The 23,895-nt window shown below is 55.9% G+C and overlaps 1 protein-coding gene across 1 annotated transcript in view; it reads right to left on the bottom strand.

The window, feature by feature from the left end:
* Positions 1-22,302, bottom strand: part of FGF18 (fibroblast growth factor 18) — a 38,036-nt gene extending 15,734 nt beyond the window's left edge. Inside the window, exons 1-3 of the mRNA XM_017849404.1 lie at positions 21,734-22,302; positions 21,522-21,558; positions 5,929-6,109 (exon numbers count right to left, since the gene is read on the bottom strand). Coding sequence (XP_017704893.1) covers positions 5,929-6,109; positions 21,522-21,558; positions 21,734-21,765 — 250 coding nt within the window. The 5' untranslated portion in view covers positions 21,766-22,302. The remainder of the gene's footprint in view (positions 1-5,928; positions 6,110-21,521; positions 21,559-21,733) is intronic.
* Positions 22,303-23,895: the final 1,593 nt, after the last annotated feature.

The following is a 23,895-nucleotide window of genomic DNA, read 5'->3' as shown; positions in this document are numbered from 1 at the left end:
GCACATACACACACACTGCTGTATATGGTCTTTTCTCAAAGGTGCCCACAGTTCCCTTTCTCCGTATGGACACACCAGAAAGTCAGGGGGGAAAATCAATAGGGTTCATCGGGAGCTCTATTTAACCCTCGCTGTAGCTCTAGTGCCGCCATGTCAGTCAGGGGGTTGGTGAGGTGTGGATGGTCCTCCCTGGGGACAGAAGTTGTGGGACATGAGCTCAGAGGGGCAGGGGTTTAGGTGGAGATAGGAAGTTCCATTCCCAGCTGGGAGAGCTCCTGGGGAAAGCTGGGTCTGATGATCACCCTATCCCCATTGCACAGTGCAAGGTTGGCTGGATAGAAAGGAAGGGTGGTGGGAAAGGAGGGAGGGAGCACTGATTTGCCAAGCACCTACTGTGCACTGAGATCTGTGCCAAACAGAAAGAAGCCCCTTTGCCCCAATGCGCCAGGGGAAATGATATCTGCCACACACCCTGACACACACAGGCGTCACCCATACATTCACTTGCTCAAGCATACACTGAGAGTGTCTTCGTGGCTGGCCCTGTGTACTGGGGATGCAGGAGTGAACAAGACAGAAAAAACCTCTACCCTCCAGGAGTTTACACTCTAAACACGGGAGACAGATAGTGGGTAACTAAATATATAACAGAAGGTCAGATAGTGACAAGTGCTAGGAAGTGGGGACAGAGCTGGGGACTCTCTGATATGGGGACAATAGTACAGAAGCCTGACTGGGTGAGGGAGCAGGCCGGGGGATATCTGGGAGAAGAGCACTCTCAGGACAGCAAATGCAAAGGCCCTCAGATGGACAGTGCTAGGGCGTTTACAGGATGCCCGGAAGGCTGCTGTGGCTGCGGCCACATGAGCAAGGAGCTGAGGCAGAGCCTGAGGCTGCAACAGGATCAGGAGCCAGGCACACCAGGCCTGCAAGCTGACTCAAGGACATGAGTTTTACTCGAAGTGAGACGAGCACCTCTGCGCTGTGGAGGAACACGCTCACATGTTAGGATGTGCGTGGAAAATGGACCATGGGGGCTCAACTCTGAGACTAGGGGTCCCTGCTACGTCAGCCACCCAACCAGTCCAAAGGACCTCTGGCAACTACCAGAACAAGGGAAATGGGGATGAGAGGACCTCCTCCCAGCTCCACCACCAACTCAGCAATAGCCCTGAAGCCCCCACCTTCCGCCCTGTGTGAGCCACTGAGGGCAGCCCCCGGTTCCGCTTTGAGTTGCCTGTACATATTTTATGCATCCTTCTGGATGCCTTTAAAGGGGCCTTGCTCTCTGCCAGGCCTTGTGCTGGACATGGCGACATGGCAAAGAGCAAGACAAGGTCACTCCTTCCAAGGAGCTCACACTCTCACAGGGCATCAGCCACGTCAACAGATGGTTCCACCGCAGCAGGACCCTTGTTGGGACAAGGGCAAGCACAGGGGCTCCGGGGCTCTGCACCCAGCCTGGGGGCTCAGGGAAGCATCTGCACTGGGGCCGCTGACTCCCTGCGAAGCTGGAATCACAGACTCACCTCATGCCTGAGCTGGAGGAAGCTGCAGAGTACCAGCTGCATACCCTTTACCCCACCCACATTACAGGTGGGGAAACTGAGGCTCAGGGAGAGAACGGGTGGGCTCACAGTCACGTGGAAAGTTCATAGCCTAGGTTCTTCCTACTCAAAGCCAGCCTCTAGTAAGGAACAGGGGGCCCTAGACTGAAGGCTCCTTGATGACTGGGACGAGGCATGTCACTCACCACAGCAGCCCCCTCCCCTGGTGCTTGTGCTTGGTATTTTATGTAGAATGAATAAGTGAGTGAGGGGAGACACACCCAATCAGGGCAGCCAAAGGCCCTCCTCCCTCATGGGGGCAGAGACCTTGCTGCTAGGAATCACCGGAGGACGCCTCCTCTACCTGCATCTAACCTGCCAGGGTCCCACTGACGGCAGACAGGAGCACAGCTGCTTCTTCCCTCAGGTCCTTTCTGGAAGCCTCTGGAACCAGTACCTGATGGCAACTCCTCACCTGAGCCCACAACAGCACCACCGCCCCACACACCCATAGTAAGGAGGTCAGGTGGTGATTATTAATACTGGTTTAATGATCATATAATCTTTGGGCAAAAGATTCTCCCATTTCAATTTCCCTGTTTGTAGAAGAGGAAACAGGATCAGAAAGGCTAACTCAGATCCACAGTCTCCCACTCGAAAGTGGTGGAGCCAAGATTCAAATCCCATTGGATTCCCGAGTTGACAAGCTCAGTCCTCCAAATACCATCTCCCTGGCTAGCAGGACCCCTGTGCTGGCCTGCCCAGGGTTATTCTGGGCGCTGTCAGTCTGGAGGCTGGCCGACGGCAAAATAGGGTTTTTCAATCATTTTTTTTTTTCTCAAACAGAGAAATCTTTTTTCAAATAAAATCAGGCAGGAATATCCAATCATAAGGTTTCGTAAACTTTAAAAGCAGAGTTGCCCCAGAAACTCCCCGATGCTGGAGTCTCCCTGCGTGTGGGCTCAGCTGGCCCCTCCTTCTGAGGAGTTGGTGCCTCCCCCTCTCGTCACATCCCAGGCTTAGGAACATCCACCTTGAGGGCAGGTGGAGGGGGCCTTCTCCTCCCCACTTGGCAGATAAAGAAACTAAGCCCAGACATGGAGGCTCTTCCCCAGCTCTGCAGGATGCTCAGTGGCAGAGCTGCGGCTGGAACTCAGTGTCCTGCTTGTCATTCCAGTGGTGTTTTTTGACATGGCAACTGCCTGCAGGACAGAGTATCCAGCACCAAGGGCAAGAAGAGGGGAGGCTGATATTATCCCAGGTGGGCAGGATGTCCCTCCCCAACAACCTCCCACCTGCCAGACATTCAACTACCTAAGTCTCCAGCCTTCTGGCCAGCTGTGCTCTCCCTCCAGAACCCAAAGCAAGGCTGAGAAAGTCCCTTATTCCTGGAGCGGCCCACTCTCTGAGCCCCTAAAGCTTTTCGGTACTGGGAAAGCTTTAAGGGGCCACAGGGAGACCCTCTTGCAGAATACCAAGGTGCAGAAGGCCCACTGACATCTAAGCAGATTTCACTGAAGGACCACCCACTCCTGTGCAGCAGGCCAAGAGCCCCTCGTGCCCACCCACAGAGCCAGCACCTCAGGATTCTGGCCTTTACAGAGGCAAATCTGAGTTTCTGAGTGTCTGTGGTGATTCCAGATTCCAGGTGTTTACAGGGATGTATCCGTGGTGTTTGCTGAGACTCTGAGACTGCATGTTATCAAATCACACGATTCTGACAAAGTGTGTGGTACATCTCAGACTGCATTATTCTCAGTGGGAGCAGGTTCCTGAACTGAACTGTCCTGGGCGCCCTGGCCGCCCTCCCCCCTGAGATAAAGCAGGCCCCTAATGCAGAGCAGCCCCACCCTCCTGCCCTGGCTTGGCCACATAAATCACCCTCCCAATAATATTTGTATTGATTATCTAGATTGGAAGCCTCAATTGGCTCCATTGTCTCACTTCCTCTCCCCGGGCTCACAGATGGGGTCCCTTGGCCTCATCTGTGTTTCTAATGTGGCATTTAAATGGAGCAGCAGCAGCAAGGCCCTGCACTGCCCTGGGTGTCGGGGGTCGGAGGAGTACAGAAACATATTCCTTGAGAGAGGATCATAAAATCTTAGAAAGTGTGGTGCTGGCAGAGAAGCCAAGAAGGCCTAGTCCCTAGGTACTGGAAGTGCCGCCCACTGGCCCCGCCCAGGCACTTGTCAGATGCAGCAGCTCAGGCCCCGCCCCCGAGACCCACTGAACCAACACGGGCATTTGGACAGGATCCCTCTGTGGTCACACGCATGCTACACTTAAGAAGCATGGCGGGGCGCGGTGGATCATGCTTGTAATCCCAGCATTTTGGGAGGTCAAGGCGGGTGGGTCACCTGAGGTCAAGAGTTCGAGACCACCCTGGCCAACACGGCAAAACCCCGTCTCTACTGAAAATACAAAAATTAGCCAGGCGTGGTGGCGGGTGCCTGTAGTCCCAGCTTCTCGGGAGGCTGAGGCAGGAGAATTGCTTGAACCCGGGAGGCAGAGGTTGCAGTGGGCTGAGATCGTGCCACTACACTCTCCAGCCTGGGCAACACAGCAAGAGTCTGTCTCAAAAAAAAAAAAAGCAGCAGCAGCAGCACTGCTTTAGCCCAACCATTGCATCGTGCAGAAGAGAAACCAAGGCCCAGAGAAGGCAAAGGGCTTGTCTGAAGTCACACAGCAGGAAAGATTCCCTGAGTTCCCAGTTCAGGCAGAGGGAATGAGAGGGCGAGTTGCTTCTGGGGTGAGGGGCCGGCCATTTCCAGGCTCCCCTCCCTCTCGAGCTCCCGCCTCCTGTCTCAGGGTGTGGACAGATGGTTCAGACCAGAGTCTGACCCCCCTGTACTCTCCCAGCCTGGAGGGGCCAATGAGAACTCCGGGGACTCCCCAGAAGGGCACCTCCTCCCGCCACGGCCAGCCAGCTGCCCCTTCTGGCAGCGACTGGACAGCAGATCCCAGGGAAAACCACCACCTGGGTCAGCCCAGCACAGCCAGGCGTCTGTGGAGGGGGGCACGAGGGATGGGAGGCCCCATAGAGGCGGCCAGCAGAGGGCCTGGGAGAGGTGGGGAGGAGGGAAGCTGTGGTCCGAAGAAGGGAAGCAGAGCTGGTGGGGAGGGGGACAGAGAGGTGGACAGAAACAAAACAGGGAACGAGGAAGAACCGGGAAAGGAAGAAGGGGAAAGAGAGTGGAAGGGGAGCAGAGGCGGTGAACAGTGATGTCGGGGAGAAAGGAGGCAGCTGGCCCGGAGGTGCACAAGCCCAGTGTGGCCCAGCCCTACCCAGCCTGGCCTGGCCTGGCCCAGCCCCCAGTGACGGTGCAGCTGCCACACTTGGGCCCTACTATGAGGTCAGTCCTGCCCCGGGGCTGAGGGAAAATAAATGGTGTCCAAGATAAAAGGTCCAAGAAATTATTTGTCTTGTTGTCATGTCCTGACTGCAACGGGCAGGGCTGGCAGGCAGGCGGGGCATCATCCCCAAAACACTCAGGCTGGCAGGTTTGGCCCCACACACAGGACCACAGCCCCAGATCCCCAGAACCTGGGCCTGAGAAGGCAGGAATGGGTGGGGGCAGGTGCTTTCCCGGTGAGTGGCAAGGACCAGGAGGCCTCGCAGCAGTCTCCGCTTTTCCTGCCTGGCAATTTTAAATAAATAATCTGTGTGGTATTTGCTCAGTGTCTGTCTAGGCCAGATGCCCTCCAAGCTCTGGGAAGGTGGAGCGCTGCCTGTTTCGCTCACTGCTGAGCACCTTTGTGGACCAGCGGCTTGAGATGTCTCACTCCTCCCAGCCATTGCAGAGGCAGCACAGGCAGGGGAGCGGGGAGAGTTCCCAAGTACTCCAGGAGGGTTGGGCAGTTCCAGGGTCAAGGGCAGGTCAATAGGACCATGGCCCAAGGTGTTACGTGTGCCATGTATCACAGGTGCACAGGCTCAAGCTCAAAGCACCCATATGCACACGTGCACATAACACACACACTAGGCTGATTTCCACCCCCAGCAGCTTCCAAAAAGCATCACCTAGAGGCTCCTGCCCCTTGAAGTGGCCGAACCTGGGGCTGGTGAGTGGTGGCATGGAAGCAGCCACCTGCTTTAGGCCATCCCAGGCAAGCCACTGATACCACAGCAAATGCCACTTAGGGGGCATTTACCAGCCAAAGAACTCATTCACATCTTCAGTAAGTACTCCTGACAGTGCTCTCGAGGATTCACTATTGCATCCCCATTTTCCATTTTACAGATCAGGAAACAGACTCAGAAAGGATCAGTGCCAGGTCCAAGATCACACAGCCAGGAGCAGCAGAGCTGGCGTTTGAACTTGAGGTCTCTGAGGCCAGGAAGGACATGCATGTGGGGTAGGAGAAGAGGGTTGGCACATACCATACTTGTCCCCATCCTCGCCGCGGGCACTGATCCTGCGGCCCAGGACCTGGATGTGTTTCCCACTGGTCCGGCTGTAGAGCTGGTACAGCCGCAGCTGCTTACGGCTCACATCGTCCCGAGCCCGCGTCTGGTTCTCCACGTGGATGCGGAAGTCCACGTTCTCCTCGGCAACCAGCACCTGGGCAGGGAAAGGGACATAATGAGCCACCCCAGATGTCCCAGACCCACTGCATGCAGGAGCCAGCCACGCCCACCACAAAGACCAAGGGCTTCTCTACACTGGCTCTGAGCCAGGCCGTGGCACACACTGATAACCACCCCCTCACTACCCCCATTCAAACACAACGCAACTGGGGCTCTGAGAGGTGAGGCAAGTTGCCCAAGGTGGTCCAGCCAGAAAGTGGCAAAGCTAAGAATCAGGTCTAGGTCTATGTGACAACAAAGCTTCTCTTTCCACCACAGGCCCCGTTAAAGCAAGAACAATTCTTGGTAAAGTGGTGGGGCAGTGCCCCTACCCTGATTCCATCCCAGGGTAGCTGTGAGGACTAAGTGAGCAAATGGGAAGAGAAGTACTCAAATCCATATGGAGATGGGTAAGGAACGAGAGCGGATGGAACGCTGCATCCGTGGGGACAGAGGAAGGCCTGGAGAGCCTCATCCGGGGAACCAACAGGCCAAGTCCTCTGTGACTTCGCACCCTGCAGCTGATGCTGGGGTCTCCTCCTCACACCCTAAGGGTCCTCATGCTCACTCCCACACCAAGCATCTGCCCACATCCTTAACTCCTCTGGGGAAGCCTTTGTTTTGCATCTGCCACCAAAATTCCAGCTCCCTTGAGGCTTAGCTTGTGCCTGTCCACATCCTTCAGGAAGCCTTCTCTGGTTACACCAACACATACCGCACTCATCTTCCTTCCCCTCCCCGTCTCATTGGGACGACTTGCACCTGCCTCCTCAGTGGCCTTCTGGTAGTCTCTCTTCTACCAAACCCAATCCCCTCTTCACACTCTCCAGGGTTTCCCATCACACTTCGGGGAAGGACTCCTCCGAGGCCTTAAGGCCCTGCAAGGTGAGCCGCTGAATGCTTCTCCACCTTCCTCTCCCACCACTCCCTCCCCACCAGCCACGCTGGCCACTGGCCACCTTGGCATGGCTCTGGGCATTCCAAAATCAAAGCACACTCCTGCCTCAGGGCCTTTGTACTTGCTCTTCCCTCTGCTTTGATGCTCTTCCTCAGATCCTTACGTTCTAACCCCTTGAGCTCACTCGGGTCTCTGCTCAAATGTCACCTCCTCATGCAGGCCTTCCTGGACCCCTTTCTGAAGCCACCTCCAGCTCTGACACACTCCCTCCCCCCCACCATGCTTTGTGCTTCTTTCCAGCACTTTTCTGGGTTCTGTCTTTTGGCCCCAGTAGACTGGTAGCACCATCAAAAAAAAGAAAGAGAGAGAGAGAAAGAGAAAGCTGGAGCAGTGTCTCTTATTTGCCACTATATCCGCAGCACCTAACACGGTAGAAACTCAAACCCTTCTTGAATGGATGCATGAACAAATGTTGAAAAGGCCTGGAGTCCTGTTGTGCCCTATACCCTGCTGGTTGTATGCATGTCCTATCCCATGTCAGCCATAAGGCTGAGCCATTCCTGAAGCCCAGACAGCATTCTGGGTTTGCCCCCTGTGTGCCCACAAAGTCTATCACAATGCTAGGCACAAGGGACCCCCATTACCACGCTGGCACAGCCCCACTCAGCCCATGGCAGAGTTCTTAGGACCCTGGCTGCCAAAACATCCGTCTCACCTCTCAGCTGTGAGCTCCCAAGGGCAGGCGTGTGTTTCCTTCATTTGCTACAGTAGGATCTCTGTCCCCAAGCAGACCTGCATGTATCTCCTGATCCTGGACTGGGCCCGCAGGTATGTCAGCAGGACCACGTTGTTGAACCTTCACGATTGTCCTCAGGGCGGAAGCATCATCCCACATTACGGATGAGGAAACTGAGCAGTAACGCAGAATTAACCCCAGGCCTTGTGACCCCAAAGACTGTGTTTCCTGTGCCCCACCCCTGCAGGCAGCCCCAGGCCACTGCCTTGCAGGGCCCTGCCTGCCCCCCAGTGCCATCAGGAGCTGGCCCTGGGTTCAAACCCCAGGGTGTGCCACTCTCCAGCTAAGGGACCTTATGCAAGTTATTAAACTCTAGTGCCTGTTTCCTCGCCTATAAAATAGGGTGATGACAACAGCACCCTCCTCATGAGTGGCTGTAAAGATCAAACATATAAAGCCATATATTAAGCGCTCAGAGCCGTGCCTGGCTCACTAGGGGTAACTAGTGGAAGAACACAAGGGAGTTTTTCACGGGGCTCTAGGTGAAGCCCTGCAAATCAGATTAGCATGTGGGAAAATGCTATTGCTTTTCATAGTCCTGACAACCATGCACCATGAGAACGCTTTTCACCCACACTGAACGGAGGCAGACACTATGGCCCAGAAAAGTTAAGTCCATTGCTCCAAACCACACAGCCCAGTGAGGTAGGGCCTGGTCTGCTGGCCCACCAAGTGTGCCCCCCTTCACTTCCCCTTCCCTCAGCGGCCACACACACCACCACTCCACCACTCGCAGCCCGGGTCTGATACCTGGGGCCCGCCTCCTTCCACATCCTGCTGCTCAGGGACAGAAGAACTCCAGTGCCCCTGAGGCCCACACCTGGTGGGCATTTGTCTGGAAGATGCCCCACCCGTGGCCTTTGACCTTCCTGGAATGACTTCCGGAGGTGGCTAGCCCTGTCCCCTCCCCCAAGGGCAGGCCTCTGGCGTCCCCTCCCTGTCCTCCAACTCTGCTCCTCCTCACAGGAGACCTTATTGACCAGAGGTCAAACCAATCTCCTACTCCCGGCTCCCCGAGGGGAGCTGCCCTGCCCCAGAAGCCGGCCTCCCATTAATGATTTTCTCCCTGCCCCACTGGACAGAGGCAGCGTGGGTGACCCAGGGTCAGCAGGGGCTATCAGGTGGCACTTCCCCAGGATGCGGGAGGGAACAATCCATCTTGCCCAGCTCTCACCATTGAAGCCCCACTCTGTGGCCAGATCAACTCCCAGGGAGGTGGCGGGGGAGTGGCCTCTAGTTTGGAAACAAGGTCCGTTTTCCTGGAAAGGCAGGAGGCACCCCGGGCTTCGCAGGCAAGACCTCTGGAGGGTGTGACACCCCCCACCCCAAAGCCTTTCCTAGCCCCACCTCCCAGGCTGGGTGAGGGCCCCCAAACACTCTACTGCAATGGCTTATTGTCCCAAGTCCAGTGTGACTGGTTCATCCCTGAGTCTCAGCTCTGCCCTCAGAAGGCAACCAGCAAACGCATGCCAAAAGGCTGAGGCCAAAAGCGAGGGAAACCTGGAGGCCAACATCAGCCCTCCCACTTACCAGCCAGAGTGCCCCACAGAGGGATGTGTTAAGGCAACTGACTGCTCAGCATTCCTCTGTTCCAGATACTCTGCTAAGAAGACCCCTAGGCCAGTCGCGGCGGCTCAGCACTTTGGGAGGCCGAGGTGGGCGGATCGCTTGAGGCCAGTAGTTCAAGACCCAGCTTGAGGAGTTCAACACCATCTTAACATACTGAAACCCCGTCTCCACTGAAAATACAAAAATTAGCCAGGTGTGGTGGTGCACGCCTGTAATCCCAGATACCCAAGAGACTGAGGCCGGAGAATCACTTGAACCCGGGAGGCAGAGGTTGCCACGAGCAGAGATCGCACCACTCCAGCCTGGGTGACAGAGTGAGAATCTGTCTGAAATAAATAAATAAATAAAATTTAAAAAATAATAATAAGAAGAAAATGACCCCTAGACCTGGCACCTCAATGACCCGTGAAGGTGAGCACCGGTTAAAGCCCATTTCAAGGTCTGCTGCCAGAGTACATGCATAGTGGGACTGCCTTGGGAACATCCACTTCTCCTGTCCTACTAGCTGGGTGGCAGATCACTTGGCTCGGTGCCCTGCAAGGGGGACCTCTCTTCAAGGTCTTCCCAGAACAGTCAATGTTGCTGTCGGCCTGGCTAACACCCCTCCAGGCATACAATGATCAGGAGTGTTGAAAAGCTGCGGTTTGAACAAAATCAAATTGTTGAAACTCTTTTTTTCTTTTTTGAGACTGAGTCTCACTCTGTCGCCCAGACTGGAGTGCAGTGGCACAATCTCGGCTCACTGCAACCTCCACCTCCCAGGTTCAAGCGATTCTCGTGCCTCAGCCTCCCCGAGTAGCTGGGATTACAGGTGCCCACCACCACACCGGCTAATTTTTGTATTTTTGGTAGAGATGGGGTTTCACCATATTGGCCAGGCTGGTCTTGAACTCCTGACCTCAGGTGATCTGCCCGCCTCGGCCTCCCAAAGTGCTGGGATTATAGGTGTGAGCCACCATACCCAGCCTGCTGCAACTCTCAAAAGCAGAGAAGGGTTGGTGCATAAAGCATGTGTTCGATGGAAACAAGGTGCCTTTTGTCATGCTACCTTGCCTGCCACGCCATGCACATGGATTATCTTTTGGGTGGAAGCAGCTTTTCTCACAGCATGGTGGCCTAGGGTCCTCTTCAGCCTAAGGTTCCAGTTGTCCCCAGCCCCTGCTTCCCCTGCCTTGAGGGCTTCAGTTCACTCTTCCAATGCAGCAACTGCACAGAGGCAAGGAGGCCCCAAGAGGCTCAAATCCCTCCCCCAAGCCTGCCAAGGTCCCCCGGCCCTGGGGACAATCACGGGGCTCAGTGGCACAGAGCCCACCCACCTTCTGCCTTCGGTTCCATCCTCTCCCGGTGCAGCTCTTAACACAAAATGTGATGCCATGTCCCTGCCCAGGCTCCCTATTACCCGAGACAACAGCCAAGTGTCATCCTTACAGTCAAGCCCCGTCTACCTTGCAAGCCTCCCCTCTTAGGCACCTTGGTAAGTGCCTAAGGGGTGAAAAGAGGTTGAGGTGAGCCCCCAGCCTAGTGCCAGCTTCCAGGGATCAACCAAGGTACCATCTCACACCAGGGCATCCAACAGCCTCCATCACTCCCTCTGGCCTGAAGACTGCAGCCTCTCTAGCCCACTCATGGCTGAAAAGCATGTTTGAGATTTTCCTCTTTCTTCCTGGCCCCCATTTCCACCTCCCACAAATGTGCATCACATCACACATCACCTATGTACACGCCTCACATAGGCAACACTAACATAGTAACCACCACTGACTGACCTTAGCTGTCACCTGGCTTCACCCCCAGTCAACCAACTTATTTGACTTCTTTAGCTCTCAGTTTTCCCATCAGCAAAATGGGAACTTTTTCCTTTAGTTTTGTTTTGTTTCTTAAACAGCCACTGTGTGTTGAGCACTTCCTCTGTGCTAAGAATCTCTTGAGGGACATCTTCGTATGTAATGCCCAGAACAACCCTATGACTTGGTACGATTTTTTTTTGAGACACAGTCTTACTCCGTTGCCCAGGCTGGAGTGCAATGGCGTGATCTTGGCTCACTGCAATCTCTGCCACCCAGGTTCAAGCGATTCTCCCGCCTCAGTCTCTGGAGTAGCTGGGATTACAGGCGTCTGCCACCACGCCTGGTGAATTTTTGTAGTTTTTAGTAGAGACAGGGTTTCACCATCTTGGCCAGGCTGGTCTTGAACTCCTGACCTCATGATCCACCTGCCTCGGCCTCCCAAAGTGCTGGGATTACAGGCGTGAGCCACCACGCCCAACCTGATATGATTATATCCCCATTTTACAGAGAGGGAAACTGAGGCTCAGAGAGGTTACAACACTTGTTTTATGTCACAGAATTGGTGAGAAACCAAGATTCAAATCCAGCCCAGGCTCTCTCCTGCTTTGCCCTCACCTGCCACTGTTCTCCCTCCTCTTCCTCACCCACCTCCTTTCTACTTTTCCAAGATGACAACTGGTTCAGGCCACAGGCCATAGTTTGGGGGCAAGGAGGTTGGAATATTGTCCACAAAAACGCTGGAGCCCTTAAGCCTTCTGCTCCCACTCAAGAGAGAGGGATGGGGCCCCACAGCCTCTCCCACCCAGGTCCCCATCCTCTGATCCTTGAGGCTTCATGTAACCCATGCTCCTGTCTCCAGGCAACCTGCCCAGAAAGGGAAGGTTTCCCTGGTCCCAGGAGGGGCAGCCCCCAGACTTTCAGCCACGTTCCACACCACCTGCCTCCTCCAGCAGCAGCAGCAGCAGCATCGGGCCAGCCAAGGCTTTCAGATATTCTCCAAACTCTGGATTCAAACTGGAGACCTTCACTCCTCTCCAGCGAGGGTTCCCAGTAAAGTCAACCACTCTCTCCACCAGAAAATGCAGCTCCCCTAACTCTTCCTGGACTCTGGCCCAAGGGGCACTCTCTGGATTACTGTCATTGAGAGTGAAGCTCACGTTGGCTCCCACTGGCTGGGCACCTGCCCCCATGCCAGGGCCCATGTCCACTCCTCACACAACCTGAGCAGCCGAAACTATTATACTCCCCCTGTGTTCCAGGTGACAAAGGAAGACACAGAGAGGCCGTGAGACTGGCCCAAATTGAACAGAAACTGACAGAGCCACGATCTGAACCCAACTCTGGATCTGAAGCCCATGAGTTTCCCACGGATGGAAAGAGGAGGAGGAAGGCTGGGCCCATCCTGAATCTGAGTGTGGCTCCAATGGGTGCCCCCACCTCCTCAACCCCGGGCTTCTGGGCTCTTGCCTGTCACACTCCACACACCAACTCAGCCAGGACAGACAGTGACACTGCAAAGGGCCCTTCCCCAGCCCCCAGCCTGTCCATTAAGCTCCCAGGGCTATCAATGTATTGATTGGCAGGGCTGAGCCATCAGCAGGGGAGGGGCACTGCAGGATAGGGGGTTGGGCCCGAGGGTTGGCTTCTCTCTCCCCATACATCAGCCTTCATGGTACAGATCGTCAATATGGGCCCCGCTGCTGCAGGCAGTCAACCCTGGAGCCATAAAGACGATGACCTGTTCTCTCCCTCCCTTTCCTCTTCCCACCGATCCCTGTTTCAATTCCAGCTCTCTAAAGCCCCTGGGTAGGAACAGTAGCCATCCATGCCCATGAGATAACAAACAAGCCCTTTATTCCAGCATTCAAAACCCACCACAGTCTTTTCCATCACCCCCATTCCTGGGAATGGATGCGCCAGCCACCCCAGTCACACAGAGGCTCACAGTGTCCTCTTCACCCGGTTTGCTCTCATTTGAAGATCTACATGAAGCATCGACCCAGGCCAGACCCTCTTGCCCCAGAGTCTGGTTCCAGGCCTGTCATCAGAGTCCCCACTGCACCCTTGAGCTCTTGCTCTCCAGCACATACCCCCCGTTCCTCTCAAGTCTCCAAGGGCTAGGATAGGTGCTGGCCCTTGCTGTGCCCCAGCCCCTGGCACAGATGAGTGGGTGGGGGGACTCAGTCCGGGTCCCCACCCCCAGAGAACCTCTCCCCCAAACCTCCACTCACTGACCCAACATTCCTCCAGCATGCCAGGTCTGTGCCAGGTGCCATGGTGCCTGCGGCAGGGGCCAGACCTCCCTTTGACTTCCAAGAACCCGTGGGCTGGTGGACAAGCCGGCCTTGAGACACCCCAGAGTTGAACGCAGATACACAGCTCACGTTACTCAACACTTATCATGAGCCAGGCGCTATGCCAAGTGCATCCCCCGGGCAGGGGGAACTCACCCTTCCAGCAACCCCGGGAGGGAGGTTCTGTCCTAATGCCTAGTGGAATGATAAGTCACAGAGAGGCCAGTCAATCACTCAATCACACGGCCAACTGAAGCGTGCTGGGCCTGGAACCCATCCATCCCCGTGTGCCCCGCAGAGTGCCCTGGATCAAAGACAGTGGCCAGGTGCTATGCGATTCCAAGGCAGAAGGTGGGATGGGGACTGGGGGAAACAAGAGCTGCTGAAGTATGTGCCATGTCTTCATGGAAGAAGAGCCTTGGATACCTTCTTCATTCCCCTCAAAACCAGTCCAGGCCCAGGTATGCAGCAAGTGTCCCGTCAATGTTTGTGGATTGTTGATGATGAGCAACACTATATTTAAGTGCCTACTACATGTCTGGTCATCAATTACTCCTACCAACAGGCCAGGGGAGTGGGATTAGCATCCTTAATTTGCCCATGGTGAGGAAGTGGAGACTCAGAGAGGTTAAGGGCCTTGCCCAAGGCCACACAGTCTTGAGTGGTAGAGTGGCAATTAAATCCAGACTAAGTCCAAAGCCTGTGCTCCCAACTCAGACTGGAGGAGGCCTGATGTCACTGATCCAAGAACATGTCCTTTCTAGCTTTCTCTAGCACCCCATAGCATGTTATGTACCTAACACAGACAATATCATTGATTGAACAATTACTTTTTACTCAATTATTCATGGAGTGTTTTGCCATTGTGCTAGCTACTCTGTGTGCAATATCCCACTTAGTTCTCACAATAACCCTTAAGAAGTAGGTATTTCTCTTTTTTTTTTTTTTTTTTCAGATGGAGTTTCGCTCTTGTTGTCCAGGCTGGAGTGCAGTGGCATGATCTCGGCTCACCGCAACCTCCGCCTCCCGAGTTCAAGCGATTCTCCTGTCTCAGCCTCCTGAGTAGCTGGGATCACAGGCACCCATTAAGCCTGGCTAATTTTTGTTATTTTTAGTAGGCATGGGGTTTCACCATGTTGGCCAGGCTGGTCTCGAACTCCCGACCGCAAGTGATCCGCCCATCTTGGCCTCCCAAAGTGCTGGGATTATAGGCGTGAGCTACTGCACCCGGCCAGAAGTAGGTATTTCTCATGATCCCATTTTACAGATGGGGAAACTGAGGTGTAGAAAATTGAAGGTTAAGGAATATTTGCTGAGCAGCTGCCAAGAAGCACAGCCAGGATTCAACCTAGGCTTCCCCTACACCAAAGCCTATGTATTCAAGCATCACAGAAGCCACTGACCTCACCTCACTGATACCCAGCTGTGTAAATCAAAGCTCAGAGAGAGAGGTCAGTGAGCCTAGGCCAGAGCCAGGCCTGGAACCCAGGTATTCAGGGATTCCACTCTGTAGCCCACATGGGGCTTGTCTTTGGCCCCATCCTTGGCACAACAGCATTTTGAATGGCCTGAGGCCTTTTGCCACTGAGATGTCAGAGCAAACACATTGCTAGCAAGCCGGACCAAAGCCCAAGGGGACTACTGACCTGCTGGGGTTTCAGAACAAATCCCCATGCTCAGGCCCAAAGTGCTGACAGCAGGCCCAAGCCCCTTCTTTTTTTTTTTTTTTTTTTTGAGATGGAGTCTCGCTCTGTCACCCAGGCTGGAGTACAGTGGCCGGATCGCAGCTCACTGCAAGCTCCGCCTCCTGGGTTTACGCCATTCTCCTGCCTCAGCCTCCCAGGTAGCTGGGACTACAGGCGCCCGCCACCTAGCCCGGCTAGTTTTTTGTATTTTTAGTAGAGACGGGGTTTCACTGTGTTAGCCAGGATGGTCTCGATCTCCTGACCTCGTGATCCGCCCACCTCAGCCTCCCAAAGTGCTGGGATTAGAGGCTTGAGCCACAGCGCCTGGCTGGCCCAAGCCCCTTCTAAGGCCAGCCCTCCCCTCCATGCACTGCCATGGGGTCCTATGCATTAGAGAAGAGCTGACACAGCAAAAGCTAGGAGCATACAGAGGTTCCTCAGAGCAGCCCTCACCCACAGAAAGGAGAAATCAACACCTCCCCTCCCACAGTGATGAGAAGATAGCAGCCCTGGGGAAGGACTCACTATACCTGCTGGGGGCGGGCAGGGGGCAAGGGAACGCTCCTAGAGTAAGAGGCATAGGAGCTTGGTCGGGACTACAAACAAGAGTTTGGATCATGCACTGTCCCTCCACAACTACCTGAGGCAGTAGGGACGGTTTCCTTGGTTGCTTTTTCCCATTGTACAAATGCAGAAGCTGAGACCCAGGGAGGTTAAGTAATTTGCCCAAGGTCACATAGCAAAGAGAAGGCAGAGCCACACTCCAGAGCCCTCATACAAGTAAGCTTGAGTCCTAGAGTCAGGCAGACACAGAGCTGAATCCAGCTCTGCCTCTCTCTTGCTATGTGACCAATAGCAGGTTACTTTATGCCCCGGTGCCTCTCTTTTTCTTCCTCTGTAGAATTCCCTAGTTCCAGGCTGGTTGTGAGGCTTGACCTGGATAATGTGCAAAACCACATGGCGGGCCGGGCGCCGTAGCTCACGCCTGTAATCCCAGCACTTTGGGAGGCCGAGGTGAGAGGATCACGAGGTCAGGAGATCAAGACCATCCCGGCTAACACAGTGAAACCCTGTCTCTACTAAAAATACAAAAAAATTAGCCGGGCGTGGTGGTGGGCGCCCGTAGTCCCAGCTACTCGGGAGGCTGAAGCAGGAGAATGACGTGAACCTAGGAGGCAGAGCTTGGAGTGAGCCGAGATCGCGCCACTGCACTCCAGCCTGGGCGACAGGGTGAGACTCTGTCTCAAAAAACAAAACAAAACAAAACAAAAAAGCACACGGCAGCCGGACGCGGTGGCTCACGCCTATAATCCCAGCACTTTGGGAGGCCGAGGGAGGTGGGTCACCTGAGGTCAAGAGTTCAAGACCCGCCTGGCCAACATGGTTAAACTCCATCTCTACCAAAAACACAAAAATTACCCAGACGTGGTGGCATGCAGGCTGAGGCAGAAGGATTGCTTGAACCTGGGAGGCAGAGGTTGCAGTGAGCTGAGATCACACCATTGCACTCCAGCCTGGGCAACAGAGCAAGACTCCATCTCAACAACAATAACAAAAAAATCACTTGGTATGTCGTGAGCGCACTATACCTGGTGGCCACTATGAATATTGTTGTTGTTTTTGGTGGCTTGATGTGCCTGCACCCCAATTTTCCACACCCACAAGTCTCCTGCTAGAGGACTAGGTCAGAACCAAAAGGCCCTGCAGAAAATGGAAATCTCTTCCCGATCCCCCTCTAGTCTCCCTTTGGGGGTCCAGTGTGTCCTTGGAGCTGCCCAGGGCAGGGTAGAGGCTGCATCTGTGACCCTGATGGGTTGCCCCAAGCCTGCTGACACTGGCCGTGCCAATCACAAGAAATTCTAAAAATCCACCTCCTTATCTCAGAGCGGGTGACACTCCCGAGCTTCAGGAATGCTGGTGGGGAGTCCCGCCCCCTCCCCCTCTCCCTCCTCCTCTGCTGGGGAAAGGCTGGAAGAGGACTGCTGAATTCTCCAGGCCCCAGCCCCAAGTATCCCCTCACTCTGGGACCCTCTCAGATCAACACATTCCAGGAGGATCAGGACCTGCAGACTCCAAGTCAGACACCCTCAAGCCTAGAGACGCCTACCTGGGCTCTCAACATCCCCCCCTACACCAGAATCCAAAGAGAATCTCACTACAGATCCCTAGCATGTCCCTAAGGACTCCATGGGCACACCAATATTATTTCTGAATAATTTCAGGATTCTTTGAGAAGAAGGTCCATCTGCTATGGTAGAAAGAATACAAGATCTTGAATCCAGCATGTTGGGTCTTTAGCTATGACCCTGAACAAATCCCTTCCTCATTCTGTGCCTTGGTTTCTCCATCTATGAAAAAGAATTGTTACCCTCTCTTACCTTGCCCTCCCTGTAGAATGGGTGAAAGAACCGAACCAGCTTCCCAATGTAAGGGACACTTTAGAATTTCTACAAGCACCTTCTTTTTCCTTCACGCAAATCACTGCTCCTCAGACTCAGTTTCTTCCCCTGCTAAACGGAAGGAAGATGTATGTACCTGCCTCACTCCACTTCACAGTGCTGGGAGAGGAGGGAGCAGAATAGACAAGACTCTGTTCATCTGGCACTTTCTCCCTTTAAACTGGTAGCTCTTAGAGGCCAGGGACTGACCGGACCTTATTCCCAAGGCAGCAAGAAGCAGGCTCCCAGCAAGCATGTGCTGAATGAATACCTGACTGTGGATGGATGGATGATGTTGCTTTAAGAAATTAAAAGGCCAGGTGGGTGGCTTACACCTGTAATCTCAGCACTTTGGGAGGCCAAGGCAGGCAGATCACCTGAGGTCAGGAGTTTGAGACCAGCCTGGCCAACGTGGTGAAACCCTGTCTCTACTAAAAATACAAAAATTCGTCCAGCATGGTGGTGTGTACCTATAATCCCAGCTACTTGGGAGGCTGAGGAGAGTCACTTGAAGCCAGAAGACAGAGGTTGCGGTAAGCTGAGGTCATGCCACCGCACTTCAGCCTGGGTGACAGAGCTCAAAAAAAAAAAAAAAAAAAAGTGCCATCCACTAACAGAGCATCACATCCTCTTTTTGTCCCAAAGGACACTGTCTCCAGCTTCCCCATCCTAGCCAGCTTAAAGAAAGGGTCTAAACCTCACTGAGGAGGCTGGGTGTGGGGGTGGTCACGCCGAGAGGGGGCATGGAAGGAAACTTCCAAACTTGAACACTTCTTGTGGTGAGAGAGGAAGTGGCGCTGCAGGAGGGACAAGGGGCTAAGGGGCTGGCAGGAGGGACAAGAGGCCAGGGGATGCCCCCCCGCACCCCGCCCGGCCTGGCCTGCGTCATGCCTGGTCTGTCTGGGGAAGGCCAGGACCTAGCCGAGCCTGGCGGCAGGAACAATGTCAGGCAGGTGCCGGCCGAGCTGCGGGAAAGGCCCAGCCCGGTGTCATTGTCAGAGCTCAGCCAAGTGCAGAAAAGCAATTTACTGGTCACGCCGCTTGCTCCCCACGGAAATTTTTAAAATTCTTCCAATTTGAGCTATCTACGGTGTCCCGAGTCGTGTGGAGAAGGGATGAAGGGATTTTATTAAATTCCCAGCTTCCTACTTCCTAGGGTGGCCAGCGGGTGAGGGCGGGGCTCACCACTTTGGGGGTGGGCAGGACGGTGTCTGGCATTGAATGTGCTCATGGAAACGTAGCTGGGGGCAGGGACCCATTCTGAGCTTGGTAGCGATGGACAGGAGGAAAGGAGGGGCCCAGAAACTCCACTGCTGAGACTGGACCAGTCCTGGAAAACACTGAGGTGGGGGAGGGAAGGGTGTAGGCACATCCATTTCCCAGCAGCCACAGTGTGCCTTCCTGGGTGGATGCGAACTGGCAAAACTTCCCCACCCCCTATCATATACCAGTTTAACTCCATGACCAACCATTTCACAAATGATGCAGCGAAGACTCTGGGGACCCAGAGAGGGAAAGATGGAGCTGGAGCTGGGGTTCAGGCCTAGGCCACTGGATTGCAAAGCCCTGAGCCCTTCCCTCCATGCAGAGAGGCTTCCCTGGGCCCTGCTCACCCTAAAGGAGCTTCAACTGCTACCTGTTAAGTGCAGCCTACCCAAACCTCAGCAGGGAGCAGGCCTCAGACTCCTAGCAGTTAACATCATGTGGCTCCCATCCCTCATTTCAACCATTAAGGCCACCTGACTTTTGTTCCTATAGTGTAAATGGGGACATAAGCCTGACAACCTTGCCCATAACTCCCAGGATAACATTTCTTTATCTTTAGGGGTCATAGATGTTTTGAAACTCTGTGGGGAGCAGACAACCCTCTTCCAGACACAACACATTTGAGCACCATTTTTGCGCAATGTTTCAGGGGCCTCCCCCTCCCACAATCCCATCCTTTGACACTCCAAGGGTACATGGACCATGGGTTAAAAACTTCAGTCCTATGGCACTTTGGATGCAGAAAGCCCGGTGGGGACAAAGGGGCGAAGGAAGGGGAAGGTGGAGGGGTGGGGAGAGGAGGTTCCCTCACCTGCTCTAAGGCTGCCTCTTGACCTAACCAGGGCAGACCACCCAGCTCTTTCCCAAGATGCTGGCTCTAGCTCTGGCCAGGAGGTGGAGGTGGGATGCAGAGTCCACACTCCCTCCCTCCAGCCCCCCTGGAGAACACAAAGACCACACAGCAGCCCCTCCTGGGCCCCACTTCAAGAAGAACCAAGAGCAGCAGGCATCCAGAGGCTTGAGCCACACGTCTGCAGGCCTCCCTGCTACTCCATGCCCATTTCATCACTCCTGCCCCCAGGCTCAGAACTCTGGAAAAGAGCTCTTGCCCAGGTCAGACAAGCAGACCCCCTGGAGTGACCCCGGGGCCTGCCCTCTGCTTGGGGACTCAGCTGCAGACCAGGCAGGCCATGCCTGGCACTGGCCTCCCTCTTTGACACCAGCCATTCCCCACCCCCGCCCCCATCACCACACAGGGTCACATCTGCTTTGGCAAACAGCCAGTCTTAAGTTACTGACTCCAGTTATATTGATTCAAGGAGTCACTGGGGACCCCAGCCTGGCCAACAGGAGGAAAGAACCCATCAGTCCGTCCACCCTTCCATCCCCAAGCCCTACTGGATGCCCCCAGCTCAGTGCCTATCAGGAGGGTAACAACCCTCTCCTGGGTGTGGAGGGAAGATAACAGGCCCACCATCGCCAAACACTGCGAGAGGCTGCTGAGTCGCAGCAGTGCTCAAGGCACACAACACTCCTTGAGCCAGAAAACCGAGAGAACCATCAATTTCCTGTGCTTAAGGCTTGCTCTGGGGATCTCCTGAATCCAGAAGGCTGAGGTCTAAGAATCTTCTCTAATCCCGGAAAGCCACCTGCCTTCCACCGAGGGGGAAGGGTCAGACAACCTTCTTTTGGCCTGTGTCCAGATCCTCCTGGCCCGGCCCCTTGCAGCACTAGGTGGGTGGGGGCTTGGGGAGCTGACGCTTCCTATTCTCTTTGCCCGCCGCCCCCCCACCCCCAACATGCAGAGGCAGCCCTGGTCTGGTTCTAATCGGGGCTGAAGTCGGCTCCCTTTTTCGCTCTTCTCTCTCCCTCCCCCCAACCCTTTTTCCTTCATTTCTACGGCTTTGGAAGCCAGAGCGTTCCAACTGTCTGTGTGCCAAGACCTTCCCGAGTCTGAAAGCTGCTGAAGTAACAGATCAGATTTTAGCAAGTGCTTTCCAGGCTGAGCGCCAAGCCCTCTTCTGATTCACGGAGAGCGAGCGAACAGGGAGCAGGCGGGGAACCAACGAGGGCTGCACCACCTTAGGCGAGGGAGTGCGGAGCGTGGCCCGTCCGGGAGCGGCCTCGCGGGCAACGGCCACTCGGCCTAGGAGCCCTCGAGGTTCCCCTTGTCCCGGGCGTGTGTGTCTGTATGTGTGTCTCAGTGCTGCAAGCGCCTTCAAAACCAGAGTAATTTACAACTGAAGCTTTCTCCCTGGACTCGAAATCCACTCGGCTGAAAGCCTTTTTGTTTGGAAGCGGTAATGTTAAGGGAAGGTTGGCAGAGAAAACCCCTAGGTCCTACCCCTCGCTGACTGCGGGCAGGGGTCTTAGAGCCGGGTATATTGCTGCGGCTGAGCCCGCCGGCTCTGCGAGATCTCCTTCCAGCCGAGGCCGACAGGGGCCGCGACAGCCAGCGCCGCCTCGGGCCCCACGGCAGAGCCCCTTGCCCTTGGCCGGTCCCCCGCCGGTGCAGGGCGCGCGCGGAGCCGCCCTTCCGCGCCCTGGGAACAGGTGCACTGGGCTCGGCGCCCAGGAGGGGTGGGGCACAGAGAGGGGGCGCGGCCGGGGAAGGGGGGTCGGCGTGTACCGCGAGGCAGGGGCGGGAGGAGGTCAGAGTCAGGAGCCCACGTACCTGTACCTGGAAGCACAGCAGCAGGAAGTGTAAACACCTGCGGGAAACAGATGGAGAAGCGGTCAGTGGGACCTGAGGAGGGGGGCGCACGGACAGACAGACATGCAGTCGAACAGTCAAGCGAACGGACGGGCGGGTAGACAGAGGCACAGGGCACAGGCACACGGACAGACGGCCAGGCAGGGTGGGCAGCCCCGCGCGCGGGCGCTTACAGGCAAGTGCAGGCGGAGGGCGCTGAATACATCGCTGAGCGGGAGGGAGGCGGCGGCTCCTAGCCCAGCCTGCACATGTCCGCTTCGCGCGGCCGGGACCGGGCGCCTCCGCCGCCGCCGCCGCCGCCGCCGCCGCTGCTGCTGCTCTCTCCTCGCCGGCTGCTGCTGCTGCAGACTCTGCTGCTCCGGGGCGCTCCGCGGCGCGCCCTGCGGCATCAGCGCCCCGCGCGGCTCCTCCCGAGCGCTGCGCCCTCCGGGCTGGCGCAGGGGCTGCGGGGCGGCAGCCGCTGTGCAGGAGGCGCCTGGCCGGTGCGGGGAAGCTTGCTCACTGCTGGCCGGCCGGCCGTCCGGGCGTCCGTGGGAGGCTGGCTTCCCGGCTCAGTTCGGGGACAGCATGCGCGGCGGGGCTGGAAGCCGGGTTGCACTCTCCGGCCCGGGCGCGGAGCTGCGTGAGGCCAGGGGTCAGCGCTCCGGAGTCGGGGCGCGCGGCTGCAGCACGAAAGCGTCACGGCCGCTCCGTCTGGGCGCCCGCCGGCTCATGTCTCCTCCTCCGCGTCTCTCCGGCCGTGCGCATCGCCGCCTCCCACCACTGGCGGCGGCCGGGGCGTTTTCTACGCGCGGGCGGCGAGGGGGCGGGGGGCCGGGGGCGGGCCCGGGCCAGAGCCGGCACAATGAGGATGCGGGGCCTGGGGGCTCCCCCCTCGGGGCGCGGCCGGACGGGCGCTCAGCTCGCCTGGGTGCGCCCAGCCCACATCAAAGGCGGCCCTGCTTGCTCGCCTGCCTGCCGCGGCCTCTCGCTGCCTCCTCCTCCTTCTCCTGGCGGCTCGGGGTTGGAGGGGAGGCGCTCAGACTCTCGGCGACGGAACCTGCAGCTCCGAAGGGGCAGGACCCACGAAACTGAAGCTGGTGAGCACTGGAAGCCGTCGGAGCTCTGCGCCCGAACGCAGTGACCCGCTCCTCCGCGCAAACGTTGCCCAAATTGGGCAGGCGATGCTCCCCAAGAAAGCAGTTAGGTACGGAGCGTCCTCACCTGCCCATATTCGCTAGTCGCACTCACCAGCGCTCGAGTGGGGAGCCGAGAGGGGGCGGGTCAGACCCAGCCCCGGGGCGGCTCCACTGAATGGGGGTCGCTTTTACCCGCTCTGTGGTCGTGGAGTTTCCCAGCCACCCTCTTGACTGGCTACACACTTAAGTGAGCCCCCTTTCTCTTCTTACGTCCCTGCCGCTGCGAAGGGGGCTCCGGGGCGTCTCTCCTTCCCACCCCTTGCCGCCTCCGGGGCTCTGGGGTCGGTTCACGGGATCCCAGCTGGGCTCTCCCGTAGGCGAGCCAGCTTTGGAAACACACGGCTACCACCAAGCGGCCCCGAGACGTCACTGCAACCCCAGCACGGACGGCTGCACGCCGGGGAGTAGCCAGCAGGACTCTGGTCAGCGACCACGCTGAGGCCCTCTTCCGGCCTCCTCCCAAAACCAGGCTGAGACTTGCCTCCGTTTGCATACTATGCAGCTTCGTTCCTTTAACCAGGGTCCCATTCAGGACACTGGTTCTTACCGCCTCCGCCCCTTCCAGAGGCATAAGTCCTGTCCTTCCCACCAACACCAAAACGTAGATGTTCTTGTCACGCACCTGCCTCACTGTCTAGAGCCGGTGTCAGCCAAGCTCTGCTTAGGCCTGATGCTAAGGAAAATAGGTCAGTGAGAAAGACATTGGAGTACAGCCTCAACCAAAACTCAGGAATCTGGACTGTTTGGTTAAAGCCTCCTTCCGCTGGCAATGGTTGATGGTCCACTAGAGCATAAACTGAGGTAGGACTGTCGAACGGTGCTATTTCCTGAAGCCATGAATATAAAACATTGGTAATTGTTCCAAATATCAGGCCTCCTTGCAAGCTATTTTAAGTTCCCTTTCAAAGCTGAGGCTATTTTAAACAGCCTCTGTTTCAAGTGCAGAAAACCTTTTCAAAACCAGGTGCTGAGTGATGGTGAAAATTCCTGCATGAAGCTTTTGAGCTGAATTTACTTAGACATTCTGATTGCCAGAGCTGGACTTGCAAAGTTACTCGTAACTTCCCAAGTTTTGGAGAAAATGAACCGATCCCAAGATAGGATGCAATGACGAACCATAAATAGAAATGACAGAAATTCTCCCACCGATGACCTGA

The sequence above is a fragment of the Rhinopithecus bieti genome, unplaced genomic scaffold (assembly GCF_001698545.2).
Source record: "Rhinopithecus bieti isolate Rb0 unplaced genomic scaffold, ASM169854v2 scaffold_30732, whole genome shotgun sequence".
NCBI lineage: Eukaryota > Metazoa > Chordata > Mammalia > Primates > Cercopithecidae > Rhinopithecus > Rhinopithecus bieti.
This window is presented reverse-complemented; position numbering and strand designations above follow the sequence as displayed.